Source organism: Bubalus bubalis, chromosome 15, assembly GCF_019923935.1.
Source record: "Bubalus bubalis isolate 160015118507 breed Murrah chromosome 15, NDDB_SH_1, whole genome shotgun sequence".
NCBI lineage: Eukaryota > Metazoa > Chordata > Mammalia > Artiodactyla > Bovidae > Bubalus > Bubalus bubalis.
In genome coordinates, this window is record NC_059171.1 from 65,903,154 (window position 1) to 65,925,175 (window position 22,022).

At 45.4% G+C, this 22,022-nt stretch overlaps 1 protein-coding gene across 1 annotated transcript in view; it reads right to left on the reverse strand.

Annotated features, from left to right (window-relative positions):
• The window catches only part of FBXO32 (F-box protein 32), a 37,663-nt gene extending 20,174 nt beyond the window's left edge, over window positions 1–17,489 (reverse strand). Inside the window, exons 1-4 of the mRNA XM_006045592.4 lie at window positions 17,083–17,489; window positions 10,882–10,994; window positions 9,984–10,033; window positions 8,840–8,932 (exon numbers count right to left, since the gene is read on the reverse strand). Of these exons, the coding sequence (XP_006045654.1) occupies window positions 8,840–8,932; window positions 9,984–10,033; window positions 10,882–10,994; window positions 17,083–17,198 (372 nt within the window). The 5' untranslated portion in view covers window positions 17,199–17,489. The remainder of the gene's footprint in view (window positions 1–8,839; window positions 8,933–9,983; window positions 10,034–10,881; window positions 10,995–17,082) is intronic.
• Window positions 17,490–22,022: the final 4,533 nt, after the last annotated feature.

A 22,022-nucleotide genomic window follows, 5' to 3' on the forward strand; every position in this document is an offset into this window, starting at 1 on the left:
GCTTGTAACATTAAGGAAGAAATAATATCCAGAAAGGGTTAATAACATGTTTTTGTGTGTGTGTGTGTGTGTGTGTGAGTTGCTCTATCATGTCCGACTCTTTGTGACCCCATGGACAGTAGCCCGCCAGGCTCCTCCACCCATGTGATTCTCCAGGCAAGAATACTGGAGGGGATTGCCACGTCCTTCTCGAAACAACACATTTGTGTGTGTGTTAGTTGCTCAGTCGTGATGAGGCAATGTGTGTGTGTGAGAAAGTTGCTCAGTTGTGTCTGACTCTTTGTGACCCAATGGACTATACAGTCCATGGAATTCTCCAGGCAAGAATACTGGAGTGGGTAGCCTTTCCCTTCTCCAGGGGATCTTCCCAACCCAGGGATGGAACCTAGGTCTCCCACATTGCTGGCAGATTCTTTACCAGCTGAGCCACAAGGGAAGCCCAGGAATACTGGAGTGGGTAGCCTATCCCTTCCCCAGCGGATCTTCCCAACCCAGGAATCAAACCGGGGTCTCCTACATTGCAGGTGGATTCTTTACCAACTGAGCTATCAGGGAAGCCAATAGCTTTAGGTAAATCACATAGGTCTACTTTCCACATCAGTATAATTCTACAGATCCAGAACCAGTACTGTATGAAACTGGTAGCAAGGAGGACAGAATTGATTAATTTTACTTGTGTCAACGGAGCTGTGTGCCTAGGGGTGTAGAGCTGTATCTAGCAATTTATTTACCAAGATGACTTAGCCAGTTGGATTCTTTGCCTCTGGCCACAAGAGAAAAAGCAGAGGAAAATGGACTATTTGCAAATGGCTGTTTGTTTTCTGCTGGGCAAATTTTAGTCCAGGTGCCAGTAATTTGTGGCTGTGTTTAAAGAGAGGCGGGGGCGGGGTTGGGGTGAGAAGAGGGTTCTAATTCCAGGCTATCATTATCGTGGGGCTGCCTGGGGATCCAGTAGGATCCTCAGTGACTAGCTGTGCAGTAACAGGACCGGTTCTGGGCTCCTGGAGGAAGGGTTGGTGGTCACCGCGTGCTGAAACCACATCCTGCCCTTCGGCTTTGACTCACGCTACTCTTAGACACACTGAGAAGAAAAATCTAGTTGCAAACAACATCCTACAGCCAATCTCGGAACGGATGCCAACCACAGCTTGAAGGGGTGTGTGGAAGATGAATGGGCAGAAAAGAGACTGCCCTCATATCTCACTTTGCCCGCAGAAAAAGTAGGTTTCTATCATCTCTTCCGTTTGGTTCATCACAGCATTCAGACTTTTTTTTTTAGCTTTCAGACTTTTAAAAATAAATTTGCTCGAGTCACTTCTCTGCTTGAAACCCTCAAATACCTTCCCTTGGCCCTTAGAAAAAAATTTAGCCTCCTGACCATGACTGGCTAGGTCCTCCCTGACCTGGTCTTCACTCCCTGTCCAGCCTCATTGCACCCAGTCCTTCCCCAGCTCACTCCGCTCTGGCTCACAGCCCGCCTCTGGTTCCCTGAACCACCTTCTAGCTCATTCCCACCTCCCAGGCTTTGTCCTGGGCACATCTTCATGGGCAGCTCCATTCAGGTCTCAGTTTCAATGTTGCCTGCTGAGAGCTCAGAGAGCCCTTTCTGGACTCTCCTAGATCTTACTATGGTTTCATTGTTCTTCATCATTTCATTTGTACATGTCTGGAATAATCTTGTTTACTTGCTTGCTGACTGTCTAATTGGAATAGAAACCTCAAGACAGAAAGGGTTGTTTTGTTTACCACTCTACCCCAACCTGCTGGAGAAGACTCCTGAGAGTCCCTTGGACGGCAAGGAGATCAAACCAGTCAATCCTAAAGAAAATCAACCCTGAATATTCATTGGAAGGACTGATGCTGAAGTTCCAAAACTTTGCCACCTGATATAAAGAGTTGACTCATTGGAAAAGACCCTGATGCTAGGAAGAATTGAGGGCAAAAGGAGAAGGGGGCAACAGAGGATGAGACGGTTGGATGGCATCACTGACTCAATGGACATGAGTTTGAGCAAATGCATGGAGATAGTGAAGGACAGGGAAGCCTGGGGTGCTATAGTTCATTGGGTAGCAGGAAGTTGGATACGACTTAGTGACTGAGCAACAACAACTACCCCCACCTGGCACATGGCAGGCACTCAACTGTATATATATATTTAACACATGTGTCTTTAGACTCAAGGAGTAGTATAGCTAGAGGGGCTCTGGATAACAGTTTATGCATATTCCCTCCTGCTTTAGAAGAGGGGGCTCGGGGGGGGGGGTCAAATGACATGATCAACAGTAGATGGTATGGACTGTCAGGCTGGTATTCATATGGAGTCTTTTCCCAGACTGATACATCACTTTTAATGCAAACACATTATTAACACTTACCAGGAAGGCAAGCAGCTGAGATTTAAAGGAACACCAGGCAACTGGGGCTTCAGAAGCACAAACAGAAAGAGCAGCTACTTGCCTTGTTGGTTCGAGGTTAGCTATGCAGCATGCATACCCAAACATACTCTGTCTTGCATAGAATATTGTTAAAAATGTAATTCATCCCTAAATTCCTCCTTTCCCTATGACAATAGGCTCTGAGGTTTAAAGGACATTCATGTCTGGTTAGAAAACATGCCAAAGGATTCTCAAAGGTAGGAAAAAACTTTAAGAAGCTTGGAGAAGCCCCTGCCGTTTCTCCCATGCTCAGTACCCAAGCTGGGTGCTCATAGGAAAATTATGTCTTCTGCATTAAACCTTTGGTTATATCAGGCAGTGCCTCTGTGTACTTGCAAGACCCTTATTTATTCAATGGACAACCTAGATTAGAACCTGGAAAGTTTTGTCCTGACTTTGAGCCTGAACACTGACAGGTTGGAAGAGGGAGCATTTTGGCTACATTAATAATCTCCAGGCATGTCAAGATTGGGTAAATATTATTTGCAAGTGAAACATCTCTCTAACTGAGGGCCAAGTTTATACAAATCAATTGTATTCTCAGCCGAGAGCAACTTGCCTCTCTGTCTTCTATCCATCCCAGAAAATTCTGAACTTAAGAGTGATGCTCTGTTCCCTGTTGCATAGACCTGAGCACCTCTGTTTGCCACAATGAGCCTGCTGAAATCAGGCTCCCTGTCTACGTAGCCTCTTTACCCCCATCCTAGCATTGAACCAGGCTCACTGTCACACTGCCCTTGGCCCCTGGCCCACCATCACTCTCCTTTTCTCTTTTTCCCATCTCCAGTTTGGGGCTCATGCCATTTGTCTCTGCAAAGCCTTCGACTGTCTCTCCACCTGGCCAAATTCTGGCCTTCCTTCAAGGAAGGAGACTCTCAGGTTCAACCTCTTCCAAGAATACGCCTCCAGTGTTTCTCCATCTCCAAAGTGGGATGCGAAAAAGTCAATCTCTATATTTTATTTCATCTTTAATTTCTATTTTCATATATTTTCTAATGCCTAATTACCACCCTAAAGATGACAATAGTTATAGCAACAATGGATGTACTGGGCACTGTTCGACGGCATTTCAAGGGATTAAATTCAGTTTAATTTTGTAGCAACAGGACAGTAGGTACCATTATTAGCAACTTTTAGAGGTATATGGGGCTTCCCATGTGGCTCAGCAGATAAAGAATCTACCTGCAATGCAGGAGATGCAGGAGACGTGGGTTCACTCCCTGGGTTGGGAAAATCCCCACGAGGAAGGCATGACAATCCACTCCAGTATTCTTGCCAGGAGAATCCCATGAACAGAGGAGCTTGGTGGGCTACAGTCCACAGGGGAGCAAAGAATTGGACATGACTGAAGCAACTGAGGGAGAAGGCAATGCACCCCACTCCAGTACTCTTGCCTGGAAAATCCCATGGACAGAGGAGCCTGGTAGGCTGCAGTCCATGGGGTCGCTAAGAGTCGGACATGACTGAGTGACTTCACTTTCACTTTTCACTTTCATGCATTGGAGAAAGAAATGGCAACCCACTCCAGTGTTCTTGCCTGGAGAATCCCAGGGACGAGGGAACCTGCTGGGCTGCCGTCTATGGGGTCGCAGAGAGTCGGACACGACTGAAGCGACTTAGCAGCAGCAGCAGCAGAAGCAACTGAGCACGCAGGCATGCATCTGTATATGATTTACAAGTGAATTTATGAATATATATAAATTGAGAATATGTGCACTGTCAGGTGTCCATGGTCAAAAACACCACTATTCTGGTCTTCCAGCCTTCCTCCATTTTAGGGGATGCCCCCACTCCGGTGGGTACCCCCTACTTCTGCAAGTACTCTGTTACTTTTGTCATTGTGTGGGCACCCACACTTCTTCAGGTAGCCCCCTATTTCTGCATGTACACCTCCAATTCCGTGGTCATACCCTCAAGGTCTGTGAGTGTCCCCCACTTCTGAGGGCACCTAGAAATTGCACGATCTCCTTGCCTAAATGCTTAGGATGACTGAGAAAGCTAGGAATCCTGAGATGCAGCACTGCTTGGTAAAATCACCAGCACCCGAATCAGCATTCACCTTCAGCTTAGCTCAGGACCCTCAGTGCTAATACCCTACGGTGGCTTCTCCCAGTTCCCAACCACTTCTGCCATCATTTTCAAACGGGCTTAGGGCTCTGCTCCTTTGATTTTATTGCCATTGGGAGGGCTGGCCTCCTTCCCTCCATCTCGGTTTCTCAGTCTCGAAGGAAAAAGACACCACCAGTTTTAAGACCCAGGGGGCAAGACTCGAACTTCAAGCAAAGGAAGGCTGTGCACCACCAGATTAATCCAAGGTCACTTGGGCAGAGGGACCCGGGGCAGGGCCCAGCTGCCCGCACACATCATGACCCATCAGGGGCTTGGCAACAGCACGCCCTTTAATTGAAGGCATTGGGTTTAAATTTGAGTCATCATCGTGCCATATTTCAGCCTCTCGTTTGCCAAACCGCCGGTCAACTTAAACTAAAACATGTTTTTGGAAAAAGATTTTTAGGGGGTGGTAAGAAGTCAGTAACTTGCTGGAAACATTCAAATGGACTTAGGGCTGTAATGCAGAAAAAAATAAAAATGTGTATCGGTTTAGGTTGTGGATGTTCTCTATGGCAGAGGAACAGAGAGAGTGCGGTTGCAAACTTTTTGTTTGTCCTTCCCCAACTGTTGCACACAAGGGGCAATTCATTAAGGTCATGTGTGTGTGCATGCTAAGTTGCTTCAGTTGTGTCTGACTCTGTGCGTCTCTATGGACTGTAGCCCGCCAGGCTCCTCTGTCCATGGGATCCTCCAGACAAGAATACTGGAGTGAGTTGCATGCCCTCCTCCAGGGGATCTTTCCGACCCAGGGACTGAGCCTGCATTTCTTATGTCTCCTGCATTGTCAGCTGGGTTCTTTACCACTAGCACCACTGCCACCTGGGAATCCCCTTCATTAAGGTCAGGAAATTGCTATTCAAAGTTCTTCCTCGTCTAAAGGCAGCATCTACAGTTACCAAGTACTTGGCCACATTCTCATGCCATAGAGAGAGCTGGGAGGCCCAAAGATCATTCTGGCATTAAAGTGTTAAAGCCCTCTCTTGCACTCATGCCTCAGTGTGTCTTATTTAAAAACTTATTATGCAAAATATAAGTTGGGCTCCCAAGTGGTTTCTGGGCTGGTTGGCAAACTTGAAAACATGCTAGCATCAACTGGTGGATAAACTTCAGTAGCAATGCCAGGGTACCACCTTCAGCTGATGAACTCGAATGCGCTAGAGGTGGGCTTCCTAGAGAAAAAAGTTTCACAGGTGATTCTAATGTGCAGCTGTGTGTCTTCTGGAGACCGACTTTGCTGGCCTCTCTGTGCCCTGGATGGGTTAGTCAGCACTTGTGTTTTCCTGGTTACAGTTCTAACCCCACCACTGGCCCATCTCCTGGAATCTTCACCGGCTCCCCAGGGGAATTTCCAAAATGTGTTGGTCTTGAGGCCTGGTGTAAACCCATTTTTGAAAAAGTGACCTTTCATAAGTGGGTAAGTTGCTGCTTTTAGAGATTTTAAATCATCTTTAAAAACCACAGTTAAAACTGTGTTTAAGCCATTGGTGGTATGGAGAGAAGTGGGTAGAGGCAATGAGTGTAGCCTAAAGCCAATTAAGCAAAGGTACAAACGTTATATAAAAACCTCTCCAATTTATCATCAAATTTCTGATTCTAAAAGTTCCACAAAATTTTCATGCTCTCTGATAAAAATCATAACACTCAGATAGGAGTGTTGGCCATCTTTTTCATTCCCTCTGCCTGTCTCTTTTATGGAGATTGATAGCCAGTATGAACACGATACATTTTTTAAAATGTACTTTGTCTTTAAAGAGGTTAAACAAATTTAAAGGCTTCAAAGTTGATTCTTCTGCTACTGAGAAATCATTGTAGTATTAAGAAATCATTAGGCCAAAGCAGTAAGATGAGGATAAAACACTGGCAAGCTACTTTGCAAAGTTGCTTTAAGGATAAGAAGACTATTTGAGAACAAGTAACTTAAGTGTCTTAAGTTCCTTAGAAGAAAACCCTCAAAATGTGGTGCCTATCATTAAAATGTTTAAGCTCTTTATAAAAATAACATTTCTCAAATTACAGAGGACTCTAACACTGAAGAGGAAAAAAAGATTATTCTTTCCAAAATAGATATTTTCCCCCTCTTTCTGAACCTAATAACAGAAAGCATTCAACAGTTTAACTTCAAGATTAGGAGATTGTGCTCATGCTGTTAGATACAAGTTCTTCATGCTGAGTTTTAATCGAGAGCAAAGGGCATGATTCTCCAGGTATTTTTTTTTAAGTAGAAAAATATATATATTTTTTTTAATCAACCAAATTGAAAAGATCTTTCAGGGAGAATAAACAATAATTTTTTAAACACACAATAAGATTTAATAGTCAACTAGTCTAAAAATTAAGTCTGGAAAAGCTTACCAATTATAAAATCTTGTCATTATAATCAAAAATATTAACTGAAGTCCCAGAAATAAAATTGCCTTGTATGATCAACTAGAGTTGACTCTTATAAACAGTAATTTTGATAGGTAGGTAATAACATATGAGTAGCTGACTTTGACTAACATATTCCGGTCTGCAGAAAATTTCCATGTATGTTACTGAGTTTCACAGCTACTCTGTAAAGTTAGGTTATTCTAAGTCCTTCTGACACTTGGGAGTGTGAGGGTGAAACAACGTGAAAGACGTGGAGCTGAGATCTGACCGCAGGCCACTTTACTTTCAGTCCTTTGCTTGTATGGAGCTCCTCCTTGTAGCAGCTAAAGAGTGTGGACTTTAACCGCCGGTTTCAGATTTGGGTATCTTCCCTTATGTAGCTTTGTGACTTTGGACAGGTCGTTTTACTTCTCTGTACCTCTCTCTTTATGTAAACAGAGAATAAAAGTACCTACACTTTACACGGTTAATGGAAGGCTAAGAGGTATCAGTGCACACAATTGCTTGAACTAGATCTCCACAATTCAACTCCTTTTTTCCTTTGCTTTATCTTATTTCTTGGGGAAAGGAGAACAGGTAGAAAGGAGAACCATCTAAAAATTAACCATATGCTGATCAGTTTGGGATCAAGACATCAGATCTGGGAGACTGGAAACTATTCACTTCCCTAGTGACAAGTTCCAGGTCTTCCTGGGCCTGACTCCAAACAGCCTGCACTGAGTTGTGGGCCGAAATGACCTCTCAGAGTCAGCAGGGTCACACTGAGTGACATGAACATTTCATCAGGAAGGTCTCTGACTGTTATCCCTTTTGGTCTGGAATAAGGGTTCATCTGAAGAGCAGACAGATCTGATCATGGGCTCAGCTCAGAGCTTCTAACCTACAAGAGGCCTGGGTTTGTGTGTGCGTGTGTTTTAAAATCAGGTCAGTTGGGACAGCCAGGCCGGTATCTGCCCAGATGACAGGTGAATGATCCAGGCCTCAAGGGGGCTTGAATGTCATGGCTCTGGCTGAGCCTTTGCAATCATCTGACTCATTGACACGGCACCGAGCAGCACAACAACCCAGGAAAAAGAAAATAAAAACCCGACCGACCAACACCCATAGGGGTAAACTGCCTCCTACTTCTGATCCTAAAACCCAAACAGCTGCTACCTCCCGGATGGAACCACTGACAACACCACACAAGGGAGCTTAGGGGGAAAAACAGACACCGAGCAATTAAAAAGAATCAGTGACTTGAAGGTCACGGTTAGGCTTAGCTTGTTTTACTACCTTCATCATTACTATTTTGCTAAAGCTCATTAATTTTTTTTTCCCCCCAACGCAGGGTTTAAAATAGGAAGCGACTGACCCAAGCGGGTAGTTTCAGGCTTGCAGTGAACCTGGGACTCAATATTGTCATCACGTGGCGGTGGAGGGGTGGCAGAAGGGAGTCAGGGAAACAAGGTTCCAACGAGCCTGAACACCCAGCTTTGAGGCTTAAACCAAAAATGTCTTAAAAGTTCACCCAGAGTCAGCTAAAGTTGGGCAAGGAGGAAGGCCAGTGAGAACGACCAGAGGGGCATAAAATTTTTAAAACAAGCCAAGGTGCTTTACAACTTGTTTTCTGCTAAATTCTCTCTGGCTAATGTTGCTGCCAGAGCCCATGCTGCACGCCCTGTGGCTCACATGAGGGATTATGGCGGTCCCTGTCTGGGGCTGCCAATCACAGGCACGGGTCCTAACAGGATCCATATGGAACCGGAAGTCCATCCGGGGAAGGGGAAGTTGAGGAGTCCATTTTCTGCTTTCCTCAAGATGCCCAGGGTCCTAAAAAGTTACTTTTATTCTTATCATGCAGGGGTGGGGGTGGGGGCTACTTCAAGACAAGCTAAAGAGACACTTCAACTTGAGAGTCTGGGTAATCTACAGAGACTTACCCGTACAACATAGTTAAATCTTCTGGAATCCAGAATGGCAGTTGAGAAGTCCAGCCTGTTGAAAGCCTCCCCCAGAGTGCAGTATCCATGGCGCTGAATGTGAAAACAAGGGGTGCAGAGGTCAAGTTCTAGAATGATCTGCTGGGACTCTGCCGACCAGCTGGGTGGCTGTCTCAGGTAACCTGCTCCTTTCCTGCACCATGATCAGCTCTTTCTGGGAACCTCCACCCCCCTACCCCTCACCCCCATGAGCCACAAAGATGGGTGGTTCAGCAGACAGTTGCTTTAGTCAGTGACTGAAGTCATGACGTTTACCCCGTGGGCCCTTGTCCTCCGCATGCACTTGCTTGTTGAGGAACAGTTGGGAGATGGATATGTGATATATGTTGATCACGGGAACATACTTCTGGGGGGAGAATTAACCCTGCCTGTGTTAGCTCTGTCTGCCACCCTGCCTCACATCTCTAGGGCTTTTCTCACTGTGATCATCAGAAGCGTTTTTAGGGCTTCATGAAGGAGCCAGGAAGTTTTGGTCTTTCCCCTGTGAATGCGCAAGGCACTGAGGGTGGAAAACCCTGACTCACAGCCCCAGCTCTACTCCTAGTACTTGGGTGGTCTCGGGTATATCACTGTCTCCCTCTCAGGGCCTCAAATCACAGAGGGAACTAGTTCTCCAAGGTCCCTGACAGTGACAGAAATTCTATCAATCTGCCATGCAAATTTAGATACTACCACGTCGTGTTCTCTTTTGCATCTTGTTTGCGCAGTGTCGCACCAGGTAGGCACAAACACTTCTGCTGTATTTAGTAAGTAAACCTCCAGGGCTAAAATGAACCGAGCTGAAGTCTAAAACTGATGTTAGAACAAAAGGGAGGCGTTGTCCTGAGGGAAAGGCTGGAATTTTATAACAGTACATTTGAGATGGGAATATTCATCTCCATAAGGCACTTTTACAGTCATCATCTCACTGAACAACTGGGGAGTCCACCTAGTGACTTTTGCCTCTATCTCTGTAGCCCCAAACTCTGATGGTTGGCTAGTGGGCTGCAAGCTACCACCACCCACACCCAAGGAGACAGTCCTATACTCTCCTAGGGCAGGTATAAAACTAAGCGTTCTCCTTAACAAACAGATGAGTGCTCACCTCTTTAGTACTTCCTTTGTGAACATAGATCCATTTTTCTTGGTGGAAATCTAAAAAGACAAACAAACAAAAAAACCCAATAGCTTTAAAATTTACAACATGCCGAAGATTTTGCATTTATGTTTCATTTATTCCAAAGTGTTAACAAGTTTTGACAGAAAATACAAAGACTCTACTGATAGTCTAAGGGGATGCAAATGCCTAATTTCTTTTTTGTGTATAAATACCAGAGTTATAATTTACTTTGTTGAAGGCATTTCAAGTCTTTGATACTCAGATCGAGTATACCAAAGCTCCAAATTAAAGAAAAAGAATCTAATACCCAAGTACAAGTTTGTGTTAAATGCCAAGCCTACAAGTTAAACAACGCCATAAAGAGTAGAAATAAAACAGATAACATGAGAAAGCCATGCAGTACAGATGGAATTAACTAAAGATCTGTAATTCCTGCTTATTAACAGAAATTTAGACTCTCTGTTCATACATCCAGCATCTAGAACTGTTACTAGTATTTATACAAGGAAAGAGGGGGTAAAAATGTACATTCAAAGCCTCAAAACCCAGTTCCAAATGAAAGCACACACTGCTGGGCTGACCATATCACTGAATAATAACTAAACTGTCAATAAGTAACAAACTGGGAAAAAACACCCCAACTAGCAACTGACTTATAAACACAACTATAAAGAATACATTAATCTCACTCCTAAAATGCACAACCAGGTTTCTGAGTGCAAAGATCCCTGTAACCTCTGTCAATGACACAGTCAATGTGAAAGCCAATGCCAAACACGTGAGGTGTGATTCCCACCCCCCACCGCCCCCGCCCCCGCCCCAAGAACCAATCAAAACGATCTACAGACAGCTTTCTTTCTTAAGTTCAAAACAAACAGCTTACACTGAGTTTTGGTTTTGCTATTCAGCATGTCCTTCTTTCTCTTCTTGGCTGCAACGTCATAGTTCAGGCTGTTGAAAAGATTCTCCTTATTGTATACTTCCTTGCTGCAGTAACTAGGAATAACAAGACCAGAGGGGATGAGCTGTAACAGTTATACTTTAACATGAGCTGTTTCTATAAATAACTCACTGCAGTTATAAAATTCAATCATATGTGCTCCTCAAACAAAGCAATAAAATAATCACTCAAAAGAAGTCTGCACAGGCCCAAACTTGCCTCTTTTAGGAAGAAAATAGTGTCACATCTCTATGGAAGACAGGGATGGGGACTTCTACTCGTTTTGAATGCCCAACAGTGTTTGCCACTGTATTAGATACATAGCTCTGCACTCTTTAAGAGCCACCCAGGGTACAGCAACATTATTTTGAGCAAAAATTATGAATGGGTGGGGAGGGAGGAAGAGGAAGGGCTACTGCTATCACTGTAATATACAATATTTTCATTTTGCAAAAATCATCCATTTCAAGCTGCTTTTAAAAAAATAGCTTTATGGAGATATGATTCACATACCATATCTTTGACCTATTTATTTATTTATTTTTAATTAACTTATTTTTTAATTGAAGGATAATTGCTTTACAGAATTTTGTTGTTTTCTGTCAAAAATCAACATGAATCAGCCATAGGTATACATGTGTCCCCTCCCTCTTGAACCTTCCTCCCATCTCCCTCCCTATCCCAAGCTGCTTTTAACTAGCATGCTCCACTCCTGTCTTTAAAACATTTACAGAAGTCTGACTTATAGACTGTATTTCTAGGAGGTGTTCAGCATATAGTATTAGTTGTTTAGGTTTCATATCATTCCTTGACTAACACTAGACATCATGTTGTGAGGTGAAGACCTTGAGTCCTAAATGAAACAAGCTGAATTTACAATTCACACATCTGTTAAGGGCTGAAAAGACAGAACTGGCCAATTCACAGGTCACTAAACAATGTACAGTTTCACCTTGGGTTGGGGCATATTTCCTTCAGTAAGCTTAGCTGTCTCTGGGGGGCTGGAGTTCTATTATGTAATGGGACTTGAGAGTAAATCTCCAAAGAGTTTCCGCAGAAGAAATGCAGGAGAAATATTGAGAAGATACAATGAAAAGATCCCTTTACCCCTACCTCCCAACTCCCATGTGGTATGCGTATGCCAGGAAGGATTTTTATTTTTTTCAGGCAAGATTTATAATGTCAACCAGTAAAACATCAACTAGGTGTTTCTTTTTTTTTTTTTTTTTCTTACATCAACCATATATTAGAGCCCTTTAACTTTCTGAATTCTTTTGCTGAATTAAAATGTGATTTGATTAATATCTTGTTTGGACCAATATCTGTTGGATAAGATGAGGCACGCCTGCACTTCTACATGTTATGAGTATTATGTAAAAGAGAAAAGAGGGGTTGAAAAACAATCTCCGGTATCCTATTACTATCAATACAATGGTCTCTCCAGTACTTCAATAAGTACAATAAGTATCTTGCTAACATGCTTACACGTGACAGTACCAACAATATACTCAGTGTTTCTAGACCCAGAGGGATAGGCTAGATGGATAATCAGTCATTTGTTAATCTTCCCTCAGAAGGCCAAGCTTAATACCATTTATTGAACTTCCTAATATCATTAGCCCTCTCCTTCTCATCCCGGGATACAGGATACTTTGAGGTTTCAGCGGGTTTACTGTAGAAATGCCCGTCTTAGGGAACACGAAGTCTTCCTGAGCCCAGGGTGAATGTTTTGGGCCTGGCTTTGTGTCACACGTGAGTGTGTATTTGCTTGCACAGCTCTAAGGGCACAAAACCACTGAGCAGCCAGCTGCCCTGTGCCAAGTTCAGCAGGATAAGAGGGGCAGAAGAAATGGAGAGCGGAATTCGGAGTCCTTAGAGCTAATTTAAGAAATTTCTGTCAACGCTGAGGAGAAGGGAGGAAAATGGAAAGTCACTTGACTGGTCCATGATGTACCAAAGCTGAGAACAGCTTTAGAAAACAAAGTGGAGGCCATTTTGTGTAAAAATATCACACGAAGACTTATTTTTAAAGGAAACACACACTGGCACCATGAGCAGACACCTACAGCCTGGACTCCACACAGAGCACCACAAAATGAAGCTGTCTTATTCTCAACCACACATTTAAGGGTTAGCGGAGCATTTTCGGAGCCTGGGCCATAGATTGTGACCATTCCTTAGCAATGTTAAATATTTATCTTTCATCTTATTCTTTTCTAATTGAAAACATTCCTCAAAGGAATTTGAGCACTTGCTTTCCTCAGAAATAACAATAACCTGCTTTAAGCCCGAGTGACTCATTTCCAAAGCTAGTTTAAGAAGAATTTGACATAATTGATGACGCTCTCCCATTGGAGAATGTAGAAAAGCTTTAACCAAAGAGAAACCCTGCACTTTTCACTTAGGTTTTGGACTTCAGAGGTAGGGCCTGGAAGGAAGAACTACAGGGTTTATTTGTGTTGCCTGCTTATATGTTTTCTTTTAAGCAATAATATATTCAGTTAGAGGCTATTTTGAGAGTTCAATTATGTCCATTTCAAGAAAATGCAAAGCCAATGGAAAATTACAACTGAAATTTTGAACAAGAAAAGCCATCATCATTTAGGAACCATGACTTTTTTTTTTAATAAGCAAAACCATTTAAAGAGGCTGTCTTCTTCATTAAATGCATAGTAACCAGTAACTTGCTATTTTATAGTCAGTTCTAACTAATCTTGATTTTTATAGGCACAGGCCTAGAATAAGAAAAAAAAGACCTCTTCCAGCCCTGTACTGTCATCACACACATACCAAGATACTTAAAGACAACTTTAGAAAAAATGAAAGATTTCAAAATAAGTGCATTTGGCAGCAGAGACAAAGGGAGGGAAGAAGAAGAAAAAAAAGAAGTCCTATTTCTCATTTCATTTGTAATAGACCATTTGGAGAAAGCTGTGGCCTACTCCTAAGGCTTACTTGTAGATGAAGGCCAATGAGAGTTCTAGGCTAATTTGCTCCAATACATACCCAAACTGTCAGACTCACAGGGCGAGAACCCCATTGTTGTGGCAAAACAAACACCCTAGTATATGAAGCCCTGAGAACACTGCCTTGCACAGTAAGCGCTCATAAAAATCTTAACTATTATTTTATTTGCTTATTCACTATTTTATTTGCTTGTTTTTATTTGTGCATCCAGGGCACCAGGGTAAACTTCCTGCTTCCTGGTTCAGCCTTAGCTGTACTTTTGGAATTTTCAGAGGCACCACTGCAGGCTTGCAGAAGAGTGGCCCAGGCTCAGGGAGCTGAGATTACTCATCTGGGGGGTGGGGCGGGGCAGGGCTGGGGGTTATTGGTGAGCAGGACTGCTTCCGAGGTGGCTCAACCACCAGTTCCTTGAAGCCTTGGATCACCCTAATTCCTGCTGAACTCTTTCCTTGAATTTTCTTCATCTGTCCAAATGTAACACTTGCATTCCTCTTAGGTAGTTTCAACTTTTTCACAAGGCGCCCTCCTTGAAGTTTATCTGAAATCCTCCCTTGATCTCAGTTCAGGGCACTTAGCTGTGATGGGGTTTTGGAACATTCTGCTGCTGGAAGAAGACAGGGCCGGGGACACAGAGAGAATGGCCAGCAGGGTCCAGAGAAGGTAGGTGCTCTGGGCAGAGAAGCTGTGGTCCAAACACAAAAATCACCATGGTCCCCAGGTTGCAACACACCAAGGGCACCCTCACCCCTGCTGCTCCCCACCCCCACCCCCGCACTCCTGTCCAGGCAGCTTACAGAATGGGAGGTGGAATCAGACTATAAGTGCCTGAGGCCTCTTTCTCAGGCCTCTGTTGCACATCCACCCCACTCCCTCTCTTTCAAAAGGGCCTGCCTTTTGTTTTCTCCTAACAGGAGAGGCATTCAGCTTCACCTGAGTAGGCAGGCTGGCAGCCCAAACCTGACATCACAGGGCAAGATCACCAGGACTGAAAACAGGAGGGATATTTGAGCCTGCAAACTCAGAAGGGTCTCAGAAGGCCAACGGCTTTGAAGAAATTGGCAGACTTCTCATGTGAAGTAGGGAAGGGATTGTTTACAATTGCTGGGAGAAAAAAAAAATACTCTGCAAACAAACAGGCAGCTGCTTTGCTAGGAGCTACCAAATGAGTCCTCAAATCTGACTCATCCAAAAGCCCCAAGTGGTCACTAAATGGATCACCATTTGTGATGATGGTGGTAAGGTGGCAGTTCTAGCTCAGATGGCTTGAAAAGGGAGGAAAGAAAGGAGTTTCAAGAAGGGGAGAGAGGGGTGGGAAGCTAAGGGTAAACTTTCGTGGTAAGGTAAACCTGTCTCCAGGTCTCCCCTACTATGGAGAGAGAGGCACCACTATTCTAAATAGGAGTGACACCAGCTTATCTCCCAGAGCAGATTCAGTGTGAATGTTTATGCCAAGCAGAGCCTCTGATTTGGAAACTCTCCTGCTGAACCCACTGGTCTGTCTCCCACTGAGGAACAGCCTACACTTGTATCTGGGTGAGCCGCTGGGACACAGCTAAGCAGACCATGGCTGCACCTCCCTAGAAGAATCCAAACTATCACCTCAAAATAAAGTCCAAAATATTAGATCCTCACTTCTTAGGAATGAGGAGGAAGGGAGGAAGGAAGGAAGGAAAGAAGCTTCCATTCCTACTATACTAAAAAAGAAGCTTTTAGTCCAGGGAGAAAAATTTAGGCCAAATAGACAACTAGAGTCCCTAAAAGAGTCTAGAGACAGCAGTTGGTCTTTTTATTTTTCTGTAAATTTTCTGAGTTTCCATAAGTAAGATTTCTTTAGAGTGCTCCCCAAACTCCCCAGGGACGACCTCAAAGTGTCTTTAAAGTAAAGGTCAATGTGCTCTTGTCTTCCCTGGCAGACCCCCAAGGTTAATTACTTTTATTTTTTTCCACTGGAAAACAAAAAGTGATGCTTCACAAATCACAAACAGGTGCGGGGCCCTGGAGGTCAGGACGCTGAAATAACCATATTTCCTTGATAGTTTTTGTAAAATTGAGTGCCAGGGGCTCAGCCAAACAACCACTAGTAAACCTGAGTGGGAAGCTGGCCCTCCTACAGGATTCTCCACCGAGGTCAGTGTAAGGGCTGGGCGTGGGGAGCAGTGGTTTTCACCAGAGGCCACGGGTAAGTCACCCAAGGGTGAGCGGGTTGCACTGATCCCCTCTGGGCCAAATGGCAGCGATGTGGATGCCAGCTGTGGTGATGAGGACTGACAGACTCCAGGCCGTCTAACTCCTTAGTCGCTGCTTCTGTGTTATTAAACGGGATGGGGGTGGGGCATCAGGCTCCTCGGAAACTCAGATTTTCCACCACACTGACAGTTCAGGTGCAACTTGACTCCAGAGGCTCACCCAAGCCAGGTGGACTTTCTGCAGGGGATGGGCATCACTTGAAACGGGGGCGCACGTACTACACAAAGAAAACGACCGAAAGGGCCACTGAGGAAACAGGTGCAAAGACGTGGTCCTCCCACAGGCCGAGGGCTTGTGGGGTTCTCAGCCCGCCTCCCTCCCCTCCTCCGCAGCTCTGCCTCCTCGGGTCTTTACTGTCGCTCCGCCAGCACGGATGCCCCAGGGACCATCTGGTCGCCCCTTCCTGGTTACTCATCCTCCCTGCCCACTCTGTGGTCGTCTGTGCGTGGGAAGAGCCTGGAGGCGCGGCGGGCGGGACCTGTGTCCAATCCTGTCTCAGACTTGTGCTCAGAGCCCCGCCACCCCAGGGTCCACCCCAGGGTGAAGGTCATGCGGCCCACTCGCCGGCGTTCACCCCCCACCCCCACTCCCCACGCAAATCGCACGACGCTGGTGTCCTTTAAGGCAGTGTACCCTTGAAGTTGGGTCTAAGTTTTAGCGTTTGGGGCTAAGATCAGTTTCTCAGAGGGACTAGGATTCTGTTAGAAGTGCCCACTTGGAGACGCTGACCTTGAACAATAAGAGAAACCAAACACCCGTGCTCTGGCGACATCTCTGCAGAAACCCGGGATAAGTCACTTCCATCCTTCTGGTCCGGGGCTCCCTCCTCACCCTGTTCCGGCCTGCCTGCGTCCCATTCACCCGCCCCCGACTCCGAGAGGCCAGCCCGAGTCTGTCCACCGCAGCTGAAGTTGGTGGCGACCCCCTCACCTGCCGAGGTCGCTCACGAAGCTGCCGCTCTTCTCGTCCAGGAAGCGTTTCCAGCCATCCGCTGTCTTCACCCAGCTCTGCCCCGGCGACCGCCAGTCCTGCCCGAGGAATGGCATGGCACTGCCGAGGGATGCGACGGATGGGCGCGACGGACTGATGGACGGGGACCTGCCTGGCGGCCTCGAGGGCGCGCCTGCCCTGGGCGGCTGTTCGGGGTGTTGCGGGCCGGTGAGGGAGCGGCTGCGAGATCCGGGGGTGCGGAGCGAGGTGCAGGCGCTCGCGGAACGCACGGTAGAGGGTCGCGGGGCGCGCGAAGCTCGCTGCAGTGCAGCGCTGCGGTCCGGGCCGCCGTATTTATCCTGGGCCGCCGGCCGCGGCTCTTTGTTGCCGGAAGAGCCGCCTGCTCTTAGCCCGGCCCCCCCAGCCCGGAGGCCACGTGGCTTTGTTTATAGGCTCGACTTGTTTTCCGAGGCGCCCGCGGCTCCAGCTCTTCTGGCTGTTGCACAACCGCTCGCCAATGGAAACTTGAAGCCGCGCTGCGGGGCCGAGGCTCCCACTGCCCGCTCCGCCCCGGGCCCCTCTGCGCCCCCTTCCCGCACGCAAAGAGCGCAGCTGCTGCGGCTCGAGCGCGAGGCCGGGCGCTCGGGGAAACTGCGCCCAGTCCTCCTGCAGCTCCCGGCCTGGCGAGGTGCGGGGAGGACTAGGCCCGGGCGGCGTCTGGATCGCTACGGATTGGGGGTGGGGAGAAAGGAGGCTCCCCGCCTCCCAGCCCCTAGCTGTCACAGTCGAACCCGGCGGTTCCGAGCGGCCTTGCGGGAGCCGACCCGGCGCTGCGCAGCCCGGAGCCGGGTAGCGGGGTGCAGCCTCCTGGCCTGTCTCACTGCCTAGACCTCGATCTCCTCGGCGGAGGAAGGGATCCGCCGCGAGGCGGGGATGGGGAGGAGGGACTCCTTCCTCTGCCTTCGAACTGTTGAAGAGTCTGCTGTCAGACCTGTCCCCCGGGTGGCAAAGGAAGGAGGAGGAGGCCGGGCGGCGGCTGGTCCCCGGGCGGTGGGAGTGGAGAGCAGGGACCGTCCCCTACCCGACTCTGCGCGCCCTAAGCGAGCGGCGCTGGCTGCTGCGGCGCCCGGCCCCGCACAGCGCAGTCGGGGAGCAGGTTAGACATGTCCTAGCTCCGCTCACTGCCCGAGCCTCCCTCTAGGGCGTCGGGGCCTGGGCTTTTGTTCTGAAGAACCGCTAAGCCCCTTCCCCTTCCTTGCTGTTTGGTATCCTCTGGGCTATTAGGTCCTCCTCCGGGAAGAATCAGGCCAGGAGTTTTGTTTTAGTTTTGGTAAGAGTTTCCAGAAAGCCCCTCCGCCCAACTGATGGGGACTGAAGGAAGTTCGGTCAAAGCCCACAGTGAGGAGGCAATGCCTCCGGAGTCCTAGACCCCCACAGACCTCTCTTTATTCACCTAATCCTCCTAACCGCGAGCAGAGGGTCCAGTCTGGCAGCGATCCAGCCCCTGAGAAAGGTTAAGCCTGTGACTTAGCCAGGGTCACAAGGCTTGTTTCTTCACAACCCACTGTACAATCTGAAATCACCCTGTTTGCTTTTTGGTAGTAAGTTTTACCACTCTATGCAGAATGTAAACTCCGGGGGAGCTCCAGCGTCTTGTTTGGGGAGCGTCCCAGCTCCAGCACTTTGCCAGGCTTGGACAAGGCCTTCCATAACTATTTGTCGTATGAGTAGGTGAATGCATATGGGAGGCTGCTGACCTCAGGCTATCATCTTGCTCTTCATGACTTCTAGTTATGGTGCTTTATGATCTGTTCCGTTGGGTGACTGGATTGCAAAGAGTGGTCACAGCAAAGTAAAATCTCCATGCTCAAGAGTTAGCTTCTGCTTGATTCCTGGATACCTCCACAATCCCTCCTCTGCAGCCACCAACTCTTGCCATCTTTAAGGCTCAGAGTAGACAAATTGCGTGTGTCTTGGGAGGGGTACATGTTGGAGGGGAAAGGAGATGTTTTTAATAAAAGTCTGTTTTCAAGTAGCCAGAGTTTTCTGATTCAGGTTTTCCACCATAAATAATTTATTAGTGTAGTAATAGTAAAAATAGCTTGTAAAAACACTACAGAAGGTCCCAAACAAATGATAGTCACTATGATCCGGCTCATAGATGAGATAGTGTTGGGTCTGGCCTTTGTTGGGGAAAGCTGATACCTGCAAGGGAGCATAATTAAGGGATGTGATTATTAAAAATGCGTGCTAGTTTCACATGAGCTATAGCTCTGTAGAAACTACAGAAGGCAGAAGATTTGAATTCTAATTCTGCTAGAGCAACGTATTGTCTGTCTGACCTGGATGAATGACAAATTCTGGAGGCTCAGTTTTCTCAGCTGTCAGGAAAGAATAGAGCCTATAAATGTCTACCTTTCAGGATTGTTTAGAAAGTATTTTAAATGGGATTATTGTTACCCGTTCTTTTCCCTTTGATTGTGTAATGCCCTCACGTGGCACACGGCCTCTTAATAATATGTAATTCCCTGATTCTTTTTTAAAAGTTGAAATATAGTTGACTTACAATATTATATTAGTTTCAGGTGTAGAGCATAATGATTCAGTATTTTTATAGATTATACTCCATTTAAAGTTATTACAAAATAATGGCTATAGTTCCCTGTGCTGTACAATATATCCTTGTTGAATATCTATTTTGTACATAGTAGTTTCTATCTCTTAATCCTATCTTGCCCCTCTCCCCACTATTATCCATTACTTTGTTCCCTCTGTTTTGTCTCTTTCTGTTTTGCTATATTCATTTTTATTTTTTAGATTCCACATATAAATGATAAAATATTTGTGTTTCTCTGTCTGACTAATTTCACTAAGCATACTATTTTCTAGATCCATCCACATAGCTGCACATGGCAGATTTTTGTTCCTTTTTTGTGACTGAGTAGTATTGCATTGTGTATATACACCACACCTTCTTTATCCAGTTGTCTGCTGATGGACACTTCAGTTGCTGCCATATCTTGACTATTGTAAATAGGGCTGCTATGAACATTGGGGTGCATGTATGTTTTCAAATTAGTGTTTTCCTTTATTTTGGATATATTGCCAGGAGTGGGATTGCTGGATCATACGGTAACTCTTATTTTTAGTGTTTTGAGGAACTTCCGTACTGTTTTCCACAGTGGCTGTACTAGTTTACATCCCCACTAACAGTGTACATCCGTATCGTCATCAACATTTGTTATTTTAGACTTTTTGATAATAGCCATTCTGATAGGTGTGAGTGATATCTTATTTTTGTTTTTATTTACATTTCTCTAATAATTAGTGATTTGAGTATCTTTTCATGTGCCTGTTAACTAACTGTATATCTTCCTTGGAAAAATGTCTACTCAGATCTTCTGCCTATTTTGTTTTTTTTTTTAATCACATTGTTTGTTTTTCTGATATTTGAGTTGTATAAACTGTTTACATAATTTGGGTATTAACTCCTTGTCAATAGTATCATTTGCAAATATTTTCCCTTGTTCAGTAGGTTGTCTTTTCATTTTGTTGATGATTTTCTTTGCTGGGAAAAAGTTTTTAAGTTTAATTAGGTCTCATTTGTTTATTTTTGCTTTTATTTCTTTTGCCTTAGGAGATAGATACAAACAATCTTGCTATCATTTATGTCAAAGAGTGTTCTGTCCATGCTCCCTTCTAGGAGTTTTATGGTTTCAGAGTTTACATTCATGTCTCTAATTTTGAACTCGTTTTTGTGTATGGTATGAGAAAATGTTCTAATCTCTTCCTTTTACATATGGCTATCCAGTTTTCCCAGCACCACTTATTATTGAAGAGACTCTTTTTTTTCCAGTGTATATTATTGCTGCCTTCGTTTGTAGATTAATTGACCATGGGTGCATAGGTTTATTTCTGGGCTCTCTATACTGTTCCATTGATCTAGGTGTCTGTTACTGCGCTAGTATCATGCTGTTTTGATTATTGTAGCTTTGTAATATAAACTCAGTACTTCCCTTATTCTTAACACTGACTTTGGCCATGTAGCTTGCTTTGGCCAATGGGATGCCAGTGGATGTGATGTGAGCAGAGGATATCATGTGTGTGTTTGTCTGATTGAGCTTGTCTTCTTGTACTTCTACCAAAACCATGGCAAGAGAATACTCAGAGTAGCCACTGCTTCTCAAGCCTTGGTCCTAGGATGCAACACATGGAGCAGACACCCCACTTGTCCCACAAGTATGGTAGCAGGAAATAAATATTTATTTTTGAATGCCACTGTGATTATTGTGGTCTTTTATTACACAGAATTCTTGTGTCAGTTGCTGACTAGGGTTGAGTAGATAAAACTCTATGGAAGTTTTAACTTAAAAAATTTAAGCACAAGTAGGAAATCACAATTTGGGGGTCCTTGACTTTTTGGCTAAGAACTAATCTCAGGAAGCTTCAGTGTTTGTCTCTAGTCCTTTGGCTTTCTCCTTCTGTGACTATCATATCTTAGCTCTGCCATTACTAATGTCTGAGTGACTGCTTTAGATTTCCCACACCATTTAAAATCCAACTTGACACTTTTTCCAACACATGGTTTCCAACCAGGAAGCCTTGTAATGCTGTGAGCCCTTCAAGATAAAGAATGTACTCGGCCATGTCTAGACCAATTACCTTGACTCTGCAGAGGCTGTGGAGTTGGAATCCTTGTCATGACTGAGCAGTTGAGAACCACAAAGACAAAATGTCAGTGTGATGCCTGTGGACTCAAGATATAGAAGCAGAAGGATACTCTGAGAATTTCCCAAGGCCCAGTCTGGGCAGGAGCATGGCCTAGGAGCATGGCCTAGGGGTTTGAGCAGTTCACACAATGCAGGTACCGTGGCTGAGTTCCACTGCACAGATACTGAGCCTCTGCCTCTGCTAAACAGCTTTGTGCAACAGACTGACCA